General features: G+C 37.6%; 1 protein-coding gene across 1 annotated transcript in view; it reads left to right on the plus strand.

Annotated features, from left to right (window-relative positions):
- The window catches only part of LOC139736918 (spondin-1-like), an 86,527-nt gene extending 77,501 nt beyond the window's left edge, over positions 1–9,026 (plus strand). Inside the window, exons 7-12 of the mRNA XM_071647591.1 lie at positions 2,080–2,337; positions 2,927–3,113; positions 3,833–4,093; positions 4,871–4,906; positions 5,752–5,925; positions 7,127–9,026. Of these exons, the coding sequence (XP_071503692.1) occupies positions 2,080–2,337; positions 2,927–3,113; positions 3,833–4,093; positions 4,871–4,906; positions 5,752–5,925; positions 7,127–7,308 (1,098 nt within the window). The 3' untranslated portion in view covers positions 7,309–9,026. The remainder of the gene's footprint in view (positions 1–2,079; positions 2,338–2,926; positions 3,114–3,832; positions 4,094–4,870; positions 4,907–5,751; positions 5,926–7,126) is intronic.
- The last annotated feature ends 6,641 nt before the right edge of the window (positions 9,027–15,667 follow it).

The following is a 15,667-nucleotide window of genomic DNA, read 5'->3' on the forward strand; positions in this document are numbered from 1 at the left end:
GAAAAAAATATATCTGACACTTCGCAGAGGCTAGAACATTTACACCCTTCTTCTATTAAATCAACTTAACAAACTGAATTGCTACATGAATGTATTTAAGGCAGGAGAAAAGCAGATGAGAAAGAAATTAGTAGGCTGGATAGTGGGAGAAAGGGAGAGAAAAGAGAAATAGAAAAGATAAATATGGTGGGGAAAATGGAAAAAAAATGCTGTAGCAAGTAAAAAAAAAGGATAACTACAGAAATGTTGTAAAAGGAGGAAATGTGTGACAACAAGGGATAGAGACACAAAGATAAGGAGACAGAATCAGATAAAGGGAAATAAGAATTGAGAGAGAGAGAGAGAGTGAGAGAGAGAGATAAAGAGAGAGGGAGAGAGAGAAAGAGGGAAAAAAGAGGGGGAAAAAAAGCAATGTGACAGTGAAAGTGTACCTCATTGGATATGCTTTGTCATGCATAGACATTAGTCACTGTTTACAGTCTCTGGTACAAGACTGGGATAGGTACAGCTTGCTATGAAAAAGAAAACCACCTGACTTTTTTGAGCATGAATAATGTGTATTAATTGACTACATTAAATGCATCTTAGATGCTGTTAAGTGTTATCAAGTTTATATCCGTCAATTTTGTGCAGATATATGGACATATATAGTAATGCTGAACATCTTCTCAAGCAAGAGTTATCTGTGAAACATGTGATGAAAATGTATACTGCCAGTTGTAACACATTTGAGAAAGACATTGCATCATTGTTTTATTTGTGCGTTGTGGTACCAAGCGGTTCACATCTACAGGAGATGGTCATAAGAAGAAATCCTTGTATTTTGTCCCCTCTCTTTCCCTTCCCTCATATCATCAAGGGAGATGCTCTGACCATCCCCCATTTGGAAAAAAAAAATTATTACCTTATCCAAAAAGGAAAACTCTTACAGAGCATACTGAAATAGAAGTTGTTGTCCTCAAGAAGGTTGGTCCCAGGGTGAACAAATGTCTCAAAGGCACTGCATAAGCTAAATATTAGTTAGATAGTAAGAAAAAAAAATATTGGGGTAGATTTAGGAAAATTGCCCTAAAAAATGTAAAAAAATGCATTGAATGCCTGTAATGTAGTATCTCCTGCCATGATTGCGTGATTACACTGTTTCTGGCTCAATACTTCTCATTTATGTTTGCACTTGATAAGATTCTTGAATTTAATCTAACATCTGTGTGCGTGCATAAATAGAATTCCATGTTTTTGGAGGATGTTTTTCAGAGGACAATTGTATGTCGTAATCATTACCTCCGCCAATGCAGGACGCGGGTTATGTTTTCGTTACCGTTTGTTTGTTTGTCCGTGTGCAAAATAACTCAAAAAGTCGTGAACGGATTTAGATGAAACTTGCAGGTAAGGTTGAGAATGACAAAAGGAACAAATGATTAAATTTTGGTAGTGATCCAGAAACTTTTATGGATTTTATGAAGGATTTTTGATATTTTGGCAGGTAGGGTCAATGAACTTTGGAGTTCAAGCCGCGCATTTTTGAGGTTTTTATACGTGCACTAAAGTGCGTGCTCTAGTTTCTGCTAGGGCGAGGCGCGCCATGCAGTAGAGGGTTTATGACATATCAAAGGCTTCTATATTGGGAATTCGGGCATTTTTCAGCATGCATACGTATGGATGGAAATCACTGATCACTTATGGAAGAGCAAGATCATCGGTGAAAAGTAGCTGCTTGGCGGAGGTCTGCACTCTCGGAGTGCTTTTCTAGTTGTAAAACCTGCAATTTTCACATGCATGAAACTTTGGTGAATCTTGTATGGAGCCAAGATTCGTGAAAGTAAAATGCGCATTAAAATTCATGTTTACACACAATGCCAGTGGCATTTAGCATTTATGCCGCAAAAAAAGGTCGTCTGCTCCAAATCACAAAAGTTTCATGCCTCAAATGTTTCTAGTTTTACAGTACCTTTGGACAGACTTGTGAAGATTGTACTCCCCCACAAGAAATTTTGGCACGAACATTTTGTAAAATGATGAAAATAAAGGGCCTGTTTTCTCCTCTATTTCCTTTTTTTCCCCTTTGCTTCCGAAATACAGGGCACCAATGTCAAGACAGTGATTCTCAGCCGAGGACTTTTCCCTGCATACGGCGTGACACGCAACATGACATCCCTCTTCAATGTGGACTCGCGGAGGAACCTGGTCTCCGCCCTCTCAATGATGGGCCCAAGTCCGGACTGGTGTGTTGGCATCACGCGAGAGAACATGTGTACTGAGGACTGTGGCTGGGTAGAGAGGAAAGTCTTCTACCTCCAGCCCTGGGATGCTGGTACTGACAGCGGTCGTACCTACAAAGTAAGAAAAGCGATATTTGTGTCGGATTTGTGTGGGAATTCAGTGTGGCTGGAGTGTGGTTTCATTGCCCTTGACCTCTACCTTACATCTGTTGGCATTCAAATGGACATAACTCTCTTTTTATCATTCTCATGTTTTAATAATCTGTTGATCTCTCCATATTGTGCTTCATTCACCAAGTGACTTTTCTCCTGACCTTCTTTTATCGCCAGTCACGCAACACATACATAGCTGATGGCAACTATCAGTGAACAATGATTATGTAATAACCCTCATTTCTATCTTTTCTTCTTGACATTCAGGAGGAGCTGTGGAATTGTTTAAACCTGAGTTAATTAAACTTTGCGGTAAATTAAAGTTTTGGAGGTTTAACAAACGGTAATGAGAGAGTTACACCCCAGTGCATAGTCCCTCATAGAGTTCATTCACTTTGCCGTGTAATATAGATGAGGTACATTGTCCTACAAATCATAACAACAGTCTCAAAAGAATTGATTTTTTTCACAAAATGGATTTTTGTTCATGTTTACAGTCCATTGACCTTCAATTCCAAACCCACATCGGATTTCATTTTCTTCCCTTCCCCCAGGCCAGTAACGCCCCCTTAGAGCCACCTGAACGGATCCAACCCATTACCAGCACAGACCAGCGCTGGAGGTCGTTCTATCGGAGAGACAGATCTGCCATCCCGCCCCTGGCAACCATCATTCTCGAGAGGCTGGATATTCGCAACCGCACCAGCCCCGACACAGACCACTCAGTCGACCCAAACACAGGTTTGGATCATGCTTGTTTGCAGTGTTGCTGTGTATGATGTCCGTTATTGTCCTGTTAGACTGGGATTAAGGTGTCATTCTCTGCCTACCACACCAAAGGATCATTCTGTATTCGGGTATTAAGGATATGGTAGAGAATCAATATATTCCTGTTTTCTATTGCAAGAGGTATAGGCACATATGGACAATATTGTGGCTGATCATAATGTTGATAATGATGACACTACCTGTAAAGATGAAGATATTCTTTATTCTTGTAGTAGTTAAGGCTATGATGAGTTTGTTCCTTATCATAGTCTAACTATATATGATATGACGTCAGTGCATACGATCTGATGATCTGTTACCAAAACCAAGCATCATGAACTCCTTTCAAAATATTGAAGTGATTTGAGGCCTATATGCATAAGGACCGGAATGTCTGAATGTGCATCAGACATAGTTGTTATGTTTTGTCAGCTGAGGATGATTGTGGCAAGGGCAAACTACTCTAACAGTTTCTTTTTTTTGCAATAATTGAGATAAAATTTGAAATGTGTGATGATCATAGGATAATGATGTGAGAGAAATATTGTTTCTGCAAGATGTTACTATGTCAACAAAAATTCATAGCCAAAAGCATTCCATTCGCAAGGTGATATATGGCAGAAGTATTGGTTGTCTTTTGTGATATTTTTAGTTTCAGTGTCATAGTTTCTTCATTTGATATTTTGATACAGGTGTGATGCCACCTAAGAAAGGAATGATGGGAGGTGGCCCGACAATGCCACCAAAGGTCATGGGTCATAACCCCAGCATGCCTCCAAAGGTCATGGGCCCCGACCCTACCATGCCACCGAAGGTCATGGGCCCGGACCCCACCATGCCACCAAAGGTCATGGGCCTTGACCCAACCATGCCACCAAAGGTCATGGGGCCCGACCCTACCATGCCGCCAAAGCAGCTGGGTGTGACCATGCCCCCCAAGAATATGGGTGAAGGTGAGTATGTGACCATCTTGTAAATGGAGCAGTACATCAATGACATGATGATCTGCTTCAATCAGGTTAGCTTCTTCAGTAAAAGCACTGTTCTTCCTGAGAGTCTCACCATTACTATAACACTAGTTGCAATGCCATATCCTCATTTATGTACACACCTTGGTTAAGGAGGTGGGGGGGGGGGGACTTATGGGTAAAATGGCTTATCCAAGGATAGACAGATGTGTATCCACGGCTGGGATTTGAATCGTCAAAGACAACCTGTTAGAGTGAAGATGTTGATAATGATGATGGTGTGATGTTGAAGATAACCAAAAAGGACTGCAATGTCTCATTACAAGTCCACTAGGGTAAAATAGCTCTAGAAATTTGTAGTGCTAAAGGGCAACAACTGAAGATGATGATGACCATGAAAACAGCAACAGTGATGATTATGAGGATGATTATGCTGGTGATTGTAATGATGAAGGTGATGATGATCCTAATAACTGAAGGTTTTAGTGCACAAGAAAAGCTGCAAACCTTTTAGTAAGCACAATTTTATATTTCTCTCTAGACGTTAGTTATCAAGTCCACACTGTTTTAAATGCTGAAAAATTGAAACTTGGTGTACATGTATATACGCAGAGGAGTATTAGTGTAGAAATGATGGTATTGGTATTTGTGCCCCAGTATTGGGGCACAAGTATAATGAGGTGAATCTCTGAGGTATATACTAAGATATCATTCCTGAAGCTTATCATATTAATAACTTGTTTTGCTGTCTCCATACTTAAGGCACAGACTTGCAAACAATGCCTCCCAAAAGAAGAGGTAAGTGCTTCCACGTGTACCAATGCCTGAATACTGTTTCTTTGTTGTAAAGTCATATGTGCTGTGATTATCTTTCATATTCAGCATCTTATGATGCACCTGTACTGCGACAATGAAATAACTGCAAAACTCTGTGGGGGAAGGAACTTTAATTTCTTGAAAGTTATTTCAACGGGCATGAATATTTGTTGTAGTCTTTAAAGCTTTTTATTTGCATTTCAAAGGAGAAGTTAACTGTAATCTATGCAAAAAATGAAATAGTGAGTAGTATGCACTTCAGACATGTCTGTTTTACTATGGTTACTGTAATCCCTGTCATGATATGAATTTTGTGTTTTTGAGAATAAAGATATGAACAGTTCTTCCTTTGCATTGCTATATGCCCAATATGCATCATTTTATCAAACTCTGTACTAGTTTCTTTTTATATTCCTATATTTTTATATTATAAGTATCTGTCTGTATATCTATGTGTATATATGTATGTGTTAATCTATCTACAGTATCCGTCAGTTTGTGTATTGGTCAGTCTGTTTTTCTAACTGTCCATCAGTCATCTATCTGTCTGTCTATCTATTTATGTATGTATGTATGTATGTATGTATGTATGTATGTATCTATCTATCTATCTATCTATCTATCTATGTATCTATCTGTATATCTATCGGTCTATCATTTATATCTATCTATCTATCATTTATTGTTGTTATGATACTTGGACATAGCAGTAAGATATTAAAATTGGCTCTAATTTCTATGTGGCACCAGACTGTTCGGTTACTATTGTTTGTGGATTGCTGCTCAGTGTTTACTATGCCATCCTTGTTTGTCCCCATGGTGTGTAGGTGGAAGGGTCAGGGACTGTATGATGACCGCTTGGGGTCCATGGTCAGAGTGCTCAAAGTCGTGTGGCAAGGGCAAGCGGACACGCCAGAGGATGATCAAGCAGAGACCAAGGAACGGTGGCCTGGCCTGCGGACCCACCAGGGAGAAAGAGAACTGCAATCTTGGCAGATGCAGTAAGTAGGAGAGAGAAGAGAAGCATATCTCTTGATGAATATAATGTGTACCAAGTAGGAGTTGGGATATTAATGGGGGGAGGATGGGGTTGGGTTGCCTCCGTATCCGGGCAATTACCCCCAGAGGGCAATTACCCTCCGGTTAAATACTAGTTAGTGGTAAGGTTAGAGTTAAGATTAGGGTTCGGGTTAGGGTTAGGATTAGGGTTAGGATTAGGTTCAGGATTAGGATTAGGATTTAGGCCAGGGGAAGGGTCAGGGGTAATTGCCCAGGGGATAATTGCTCTAGACCCGTTGCCTCCAATATCGGCAGACACTGTAAATGGATGATGGAGGGAAAAAAGCACATGTCATTAATTGTGCAGATTTATTGAGCAAGAGAGGAGTAGTTGGAGCTAGTGGGGCCATGGGCCATTGACAAGTAAGGGGCAGTGGTAGCAAGGGCTGCAAGGGAAGGATTTTCAAGGTTTATAGATACAGGAATTAACCTGTTCCAAACTGAATTCTGAAATTGCCATAGACTTACTACATAGGCCACTTGGTTCTAGTAGGAAACGGGTTAAAATGGAGATGGAAGTATGGTAGATGTGAAAGAAAAATTCAGAAGAAGGAGAAAAGGGAAATGGTCCGATGACTGATAGATTACCATTTTTGATCATTTGCCTTCCTCAAAAATATATATATATTTTTTTTTTCAAGATGATTTAGGAAAACTAAGCCATTGGAAACTAGTTGAAAATATGTCAACTACAACTTCTTTGTAAATATCATGGCACATAACGCTGCACATGACACAGATATTTTGCATGCAGTATTTGGGTTTAAAAACAAACAGCTTGGCCTAAATAGTCTTTGAATGCCACATCAAGCCATGTAATTTGACTTATATAGTCAGTCAGCTTCATTCACAACAATTGTGTTAGCAGAGTTATTCATAACACAGTGATCTAGAATGCTGATAATTTTATAGTGTCTTTTGCCAGTTTGTATATGGAACATGAGTTAAACAGCCAGATCAAAGACTTGTATCATGTTGAGACATAAAAAAAGGTGTCTGTATTTAGAACCATGACTGTACTTCAAATCACTGTACTTTCAAAATGCTTTGTTATGTATGTTCTGTAATCCATGTGACTTCAAAGAGTTTTGTTATATTGATATATGCTGTGATCCATGTGACTTCAATTGTGTGTACCTCCAGCATCAAGAGGCAAGTCACGTGACTGCGTCATGGGTGCTTGGAGTCCGTGGTCGGAGTGTACCATCTCCTGTGGGGAAGGGGAGCAGTTCAGGATGCGGAGCATCAAACGGACACAACGTGGACGCGGCGCAGAGTGCGGTGCCCTCAAGGAACTACGCGTTTGCAATGCCAATCCATGCTAGCGAGAGACAGACTGATTTTTTTTTAAAAATCCTAATAATGCTATGTTTTTGTTTGAGTGTGCTCAGAGAGGAATGATTACCTGAACTTTATTACCAATTTTAATCCTACAGTAGGGGATAGAAAGGAAGGCAAGCCATAATATCAAACACTGCAGTCAGCAAATAGTCATTTTACATGACTAAAATAGATAGACTAAAACAAGACAACACAACTGTATGTTACGATTTAATACACGAAGGTTGAATCAATTCATGAGAAATATTAAGTCACTATCTTCCCTTTCCAATAGTTTTCACAGTGTTTTGATAAAAATATTGCAACATACGTGAAGAAGTTTGTTTCACTTGCATATGAGGAGTGTTCAATATATATTTTTGTTTTGTCTACAGTGTGTGGATGGGCCTTTTGTTATACAACAAAACTATTACTTTGAATATTTGCTGTGCATAACTCACTTAGTTCATTTCATTGTGTAACCTACATGATTTGCAATAAATCGTTTGATTAATTAGCATTATTATCCAGCATTTATCTTTCAAAAATCAGTGTTGCTGGATGTGAGCGCGTTATTTTTTTTAAAGCTCTTAAATGTCAGAAAAATTTGAATACTTGATTGTGGCAAAAGATACCAATGGATGCTAAGTTTTAGGTTTTAGCTCATGCTGTATGTAATGATACCAATCTTGCATAGAGTTTAGATTGCCACATTTGCATTTTGTAGCCCTTTGAAAAACTCACTGTGCTAGTTAGATCTCTGACCTATTTTTCTCCGAGAGTCTTTTGAGAGTGATGGGGGTGTTTCTTTGTATGAATCATTGTAAATAAAGTATATTTTTCCACAGTACAGTAAATTTCTGCTTGTATAGAAAGTGACCACTTCACCCACTGCCACCTAGTATAGCAGTCAGTATGCGTTACACATCACTTAGTGACTCCATATCACCATCTGAGTGAAACGAGTGAGTCAGGAATTAAAAAAAAGTTAGCTGCATGTTTTTATGTTAGTTCTTTCAATCAAATTAGAAGATGTTTAAATGCACTGTTAATATTTCATGGAACTCCTTTTCATAATTTTAGATAGGAGTGAACAACTATTCATTTCCAGATAGCCAAAGTAAATCTTGTTTCTATTTTCCCCTTCTGAAATTTGTGTTCCAGAAGTATATGTAATAAGTAGTTGTTTTTAATCTTGTGAAATTGAGATGCCTATTACGGTTGTAAGGAAACAAAAGTGAGTGCAAGTAGTATTTTTGATCGTCATGAAATATTTTGTCCGACTTCCAGTCTAGATTTGAAGGTATGCAGGATGTCATGCTCGCAACTACTAGTATGCCAACTGCAAAAATTTGCACACGACATGCACAGTCGCCACGTGTCGCCACTGCAAAAGCTCCCTATTACAGGGGTTAGAGACGACACACAATGCTGAGGCATATTTGTCGACTGAAAAGAACGCTAGAGTGCCTCTAGATCTTTCTTTGTTCCAGCGAATGCATATGTAACAAAAAAGGAGCGCCTAGTCGGCAGCAGGAGCATTATCTTTGCCTTTAATACCCAAAGCACCATCCTTGCAAGGCTGTGTGGCTCTGTTCTGCCTGCCATGGGAAATCAAGATTATTGCTCGATTGATTCATCAGGCACTTAAAAAGATCTGAGTGACAAAGCTCTCATTTCTAGAATAGGCATACAAATGAAAGCTCCCCTATTAGTCACTCTATTTCCCTTCCTCCATCCCTTGTTAAAAATGAAAAAGAAAAAAACAAGAAGAAAATGCATGTAAACAATTCTTGACAATCTAGTTTGGACAATCCAGTTTGAGCTATCTATGCAAGCAACAGGAGGTACATACAAGAGTAGCATGGAGGCATTGATACTGAGGGTATGGTAGACTTTTGGAGCTATTTTACTAAAATGCTCTGTATAAATAATTTAATGGCAATAGCCATTAATAAATTTAGAGGTATGCATTTCACAACATATTGACCAATCTACTGTTGCTCAAGATGTAAACCTTCATAAAGAAAAAAAAAAATGGAGCATTTTGTTGTCAGCTCAATGCCCAGATTTTGTCATGAAGATGAATTTTTACAACCCTGATACAAAAAACATTCTGATGTACTGTCTTAAATTTTATGATCCTTTAGATTCTAGAAAAGCAATGGGGTGAAAATATTACCTCAGCATGCTCAACATTTCACAAACTGGTGTTTTTAAAACATTTTAGAAATATGTGAATACACTGTATTTTTGGTTTTCATAGAGAAAAGTTGTTGCTTTAAGGGCCTGCAAGCCAGGTCAAGAAAAAAAAAAAGTTGTAGTCTGATGGGTAGTTACAAGAAACATCCAACATCAGGAGCCACTTTACTTCAATGTGTGTTTGTGTGTGTGTGTGTGTGTGTGTGTGTGTGTGTGTGCAGGCTATCAAATTTTAGCCATGAATACCAGGTATGCATTTTTAAACCACAGAATTTTGGGGCAGCATAATCAGGCATATGCTGATAGCTATTGCTGCTGGGGGCACTAGAATTAATTTGTTTCTGTTCTAGAGGCTCTTAATGTTGTCTACTGGTTGAAAAGTGCTCCAAGCTGGTTACAGTCACATTGTTTAAGTCAGTCGAACCAGCCATTTCAGATGGGATGGGCGTCAAGTAAGATTTTGAAAGAGAAATTTTGATTTTGTGCATCAACACATTTCCAATGTGGTAAATGTGTTTCATCGTGGACAGTGTTGGGATTACTAGATGGGAAAGTTGATGTCAGAATTCCACACATTAACTAACTCAAAAACTTTTTCTCGAGTGCCCTTGTGTGGTTAAATGTGCAGATTCATGTGTGACCATTTTAACATCTCTCTTACTTTTGGGCAGCAGACTTAAGAATTTTAATTCCAGAAGTGTAACTTTGATATACTGTCCCAAATGTCTATTAATTGACTGTACTTTCACTGCACAAGTATGATAATTTCATGTGTGGTTGTTACAATCCTCCATCAGTGTACACCACACCAATTTTTGTTCTGCTATTTTGGTGTTCAAGTGAACATGTGATTTCATGAAGAACTTTTTATTGTACTTATCTTGATATATGACAATAAATGTACTTTCTTGCATTTGTAATCACATTGTCACACTGTGTCATTTTGTAGCAAAAATGCCTCCCCATGCCTTTACTAGATGTTGTACAGGGTGACAAAGCTGAGTTTAATGCTTCAGACACAAGATTTGCTCCTACTACAATAATGTTCCAGTCATATTATTCTCTCCAAGGACTTAAGATCAGGGTTGCGATAGGGTTTTAGGTTTAGTTTGATGCGAGGACTGGGATTAGGGTTATACAGTGCACTCCCGTTAAAACAAACACGGTTATAACAAAATTCCGGTTACAACGAAATAAAAATCCAGGTCGCAAAATTATTGGCTCTATGTGTTTTTATTGTTTATTTGTTCAGTTATAACGAAATTTCAACACAACGAAAGAAAACTGCCAGTCCCGAGGACTTCGTTATAACGGGAGTCCACTGTACAGTGGACTCCTGTTATAAAGAAGTCCTTGGGACCAGCGATTTTCTTTCGTTGTATCGAAATTATGTTATAACAGAACAAATAAACAATAAAAATACAGTGGATACAGCCTGAATTTTTACTTTGTTGAAACGGAATTTCATTATAACTGTTCGTTATGATGGTAGTGCACTGTATTTGTGAGTAGAATGTTATGTTTGGCTTAGCATGCAGATGTTTCATGAGCAATTGTCACAGGAGTAAATGTCATGGAACCTTCTGACACACTCTTCTTTTTTCAGTTTTATAAATAAGCTTAAGTTATGAACTTTTTAAGGAAAGGATTATTTGGGAGTCATTTGTTTTTCCATCTGCAAAGGCAATGATTAACATATTCGGAGAGGGAAAAAAAGACAATTGAAATTGCATCATTGACATATATTTTTTATGCTGTCAAATTCTTTTAAGTGAATAAACACGTAGTACATGTGTAAATGTGGGTTTTTTATGCACACACACACACACACACACACACACACAAAGAGGCTACTTTCACAATGCAAAAAAATGCAGGGTGCAGTAAACATACAGGAAAATTCGCTTTTAACAAGGCAAAATGTGATATTGTCTGGTCCCATCTAAATTTAAGTGTTAACCTATGAGAATTCAAAGTTTCTTTTATTGACATAAATTGTTGGCCCAAAAAACAAATTAGAATTTGTGCAGATATAACAAGAAAAAATTTTGGTCCGAAAACTAACAGCAGGCAAAATTATGACCTGTGTTAAAACTAGAAAACTACTATTGAATAAATTCTCCATGCACATGTAGTCCTGACTCTGTATTAAAGGTATTAGCACACATTTGTAAACCTGCAGCAATTGGTCTCATAGTTAGCATGGAGTTTGGGTATGATTGCAGTAACACCTGTGCAAAATGTCGTTCCAATTAGTCCATTACTTTCATAAAAATGAATGAAAATGCACCGTATGCATGCGTATAACGCTCGCTAGCTCCGGTCCACGTACGTACTACATGCACGCGATACATGTGTAAGTTACATGTACGTAGCTAGCCCGCGCTTGTAATTCGATTTGGGGTCGGGTTGACCCGGTTTGAAAATTGATTTTAAAACGATGATTTTCTCTCTTTTATCGAATGGTATGGACAAAGAGCAACAGGTGAGGTATGTTACTGTTATAACTTGTACTTGAAGTCATATTGGACCTGTTTTATGCAGTTTTGATTTTCGTGGGTTTGCAAATGTGGGCTAGTACCTTTAAAGCCTGTTCTGTTTTTGAAGAAGACCCAGCATGTGTCCATAGCTAGTGGGCCAGAAGCTAAATGAGAACACGGCATGTACATGATGTACAGGGGAATCCTGCTAATGTATAACTAGGTCGTCGATTCCAGCTAATTTAACTCATTATAAAGTCTCTACTCATATACATGTAGAACACACCCACAAATGTACACTGTGTGAACATGTGAGGCTATAATAGGATTGCCTTTTGTACATTGTATGATGCAATGTTCATAAACAGGAAAACGGGAAATATATGCTACAGGGATAGTGGTTAGAATATTCATGTTAAAAAAAAAAAATTAAAAATTAATCTTATTCTCAGTGCATGGTATAAAATGTTTTAAATTGTTATGGCAATGATAATGTGGCAGACGAGACCTGCTTTTCATTTCATTCTAATCCACAAAGCCAAGTGGAGCTCAGAAAATACAGAGCACATATGTATGTGGTGTTCATCACTGGGGATGGTCACTTATGGCATGTATGCAGACTTTACAATGCAGACAAGTGTAGAAATTGGCTTTAGGCATTCAAAACAAGTTTGCTGTTTTAATACAGCATACTGATTTGCCTGTTATTTTGCTTCAGGACCAAAAGTTTGCCAGTTATATCTGCACAAATTTGTTTTTGTTTTACTTCCCTTTGTTTGATGTTCATCTTGCAATAAAAGGAACTTCGACAAATTCCCATAGGTTAAAACATACAGACTGGTTGGTACCCCGACATTGTACGTACCTCGTTTAAAGGCAGATACTCCTTGTATCTTAACTCATTACAACTAGATTCCCACGTTACCTGTACTTGCATTCCACTCATCGTTTGAGCTACAAATCTCAGTAAATACATGATGTTGTGCAGGACTCATGGACCATGTTGTGGCAAAAAACCCCACTTTAATACAATATTCACAGTTTGTATGTCAATATGCACATGGGTTACATATATGTACAGAAATTGGGCACACAACTGCAATAATTATTATCAATGTACATCGCCATTGAATCAGAAAAAGCAATTCCTAATGCTTGAGAAAATATAATTACAAATACATCTGTTTTACCAGAAAAAACCAGTACTAGCCTAATTGTAGTACCTGTACTTCATTTGTGCATGAAACTAAGACATAGAATAACTCTTGTTATACATTTTGTATTTACACTCAGAACAAAGCTAAATCATGCATTTTAAAAAGAATGTCAACCTAAAATACAAAATGTTGAATGTTAATAGGATAAAAACAGGACTTACAAAAGTTAAAGCAAATCTCCACAGTGCAGTACTTTTGGTAAGAAAATGTAAGAGTAAAAACTTATCACACAGCACTTCTTAAAAAGATCCATCCCCTCAAAAAAAAAAAAATCTGAATAAAAATGATGGATTGCCTACATACATGGGGAACACCCTGCTAACACAAGATGTCTGATTTGTTTATGGAAATGGTTGAAAACATAAGTACACGTACTGTTTAATGCACAAATTAAGCAGGTCTGCATGGTCGAAACAAATCATGTCCTAAAAGTACACATTAGTATGACTTGCCTCTGGATACAGCATTGTCTATAAGTTTGTGGTGGCAAAATGGCCTGGGGCTACTAATACTCGCCACATTTCAGAAATTTTGTCAAGTTGTTGGCCTAAAGGGGGCAACAAAATGACATATAAATGCAAAATAGTTATTCCTCTGTCTTCTCATAGTTTTGTTTTTCTTAATGTGCACACAAAAACTTATGCAGTGTGCCCAGATTATACATGTAAAATTATGCTTAAGGGCAATTCTGCAGTTAGGTGGACATGACATGGATAAAAGAAATGTGCCTCTTTATCTTACTCTTTAATCTAGGTATCAACTAATGCCATGGATGTTCACCAATCATTAAGGTCTTTCAAATTCAGTAGATTTTATCTTTCGTATTTATTGATTTCGTGAGATCTAAAACCATCATTTAAAATGTACATGTGGGACTGGGGATGCTGAAATTCACTTAAATGCAAATTACAGTGGGTTCCTTTGAAATTTTTTCCTAAAAGTTTTGCTAAAGGGTAAAAGATAAATACATTTATATACTCTAGAAGTCATGTGACATTTTGTCAATTACAAAAGGGTGAAATGACCTGCGGAATTACTCCAGACAAATGTAACGTTACTAACCGTAACGTTACTAACCATGCTTTTGGGGGTCTAGCTAAGAAATTATTGGTCGAACTGCTAAAAAGCATTGTGTGAACATTTGTCATGATGCAATAATTGAAATTAATGCAACACTTTGTTTGAAGTAACTTGAATTTTTGCACCCTTTTTGTTACAAGACTTTGATTTTTTTGTCATGTCCTTTTTTCGTAACGTTACTAACCAGCCCTTTAAGTTGCCATAGCAATGCTATTATTTCTTGGATTGTATTCATTCTTTTCTGTATCATACACCTGGGAATGATGAACATGTTTTTGAAAAAATTTGGCTTGAAATGAATAAATGGTAATTTAGTAGTAAAAACAAATATCTAAATTTGTTCAAATGTAACGTTACTAACCGCGGAATTGCCCACAAGAATATGTATACTGGTAATAATTGGACCACAGTTACTGTATATTTTGTCTTTTCTACTAGACTGGACATCATCTGATTTTTACTGTGCTCCGTTTACAAAATGCACGTCTTTACGGGTTCTTTGATGGGGGGAAAAAGAGAATGCCTCATGTCTACACTCGTTCACAACACTCACTGTCCATGTCAGGACCAGGGTGAGAATACATACAATTTACATTACATGCATTTCTCTCATAATAATTTGGCACCCATGTTAGGATTGACTTAATACTTCCCTCTGACCTGCTCAGAGGTAAACCTACACATGCAATGGACTCTTCTTATCAAAAACACAAATATAACAAGCTCTTGCCAAAACAATGTAATTTTTCTCCCCCCCCCCCCCAAAAAAAAAAAAAAAAAAATCAGTTTCTCTGTATCATTGTTTTTCTTTTTATACCCTTTTGTAACAAAATTTTGACATGACAAAATGGTTTTACTGGTCCTGAGGGAATTTTTGCAAAGAGATATTTATATAATAGTATTTATGTAGGTCGTATCATTCTGTTTTCAGGCCCTGGTAAAACAAAATTTTGCTTTGACAAAGTAATTTTACTAGTAACACATCCCATTGAGATTTTTACAATGAAGGTCCACTGTATTACAAGATAAATTTCCTATTCCCCCATCACTCCCTTTGTACTGAACTAGTATATTCAAAGTTACGATATTTTCTCTCTCCAAGGTCCTGGCAACAAGCCAATTCATCCACCCTCACACACTCGGTGAATTTCAATACTGGCAAGGTAGTTTGCATGCATTAATTAGTTGTTGCTATGTCAGAAAAGCCTGGCAAAAGTCTTGGGCAAGCTTTCTGGTTGTGATGAACAATTTTGGCCACATGGGAATGATTAAAATTTGAATGTTACCGGTGAGTAATTAATGTGAATTAATGAACTCTCTTTCAAAAGAGAGTATGTTTGCTGTGTGACTCTCATAATACAGATGCTCATCATTGATTTAGCGTA

This window comes from Diadema antillarum, unplaced genomic scaffold, assembly GCF_040938485.1.
Source record: "Diadema antillarum isolate AM-2024a unplaced genomic scaffold, OU_Dant_1.0 seq00000674_RagTag, whole genome shotgun sequence".
NCBI classification, from domain to species: domain Eukaryota; kingdom Metazoa; phylum Echinodermata; class Echinoidea; order Diadematoida; family Diadematidae; genus Diadema; species Diadema antillarum.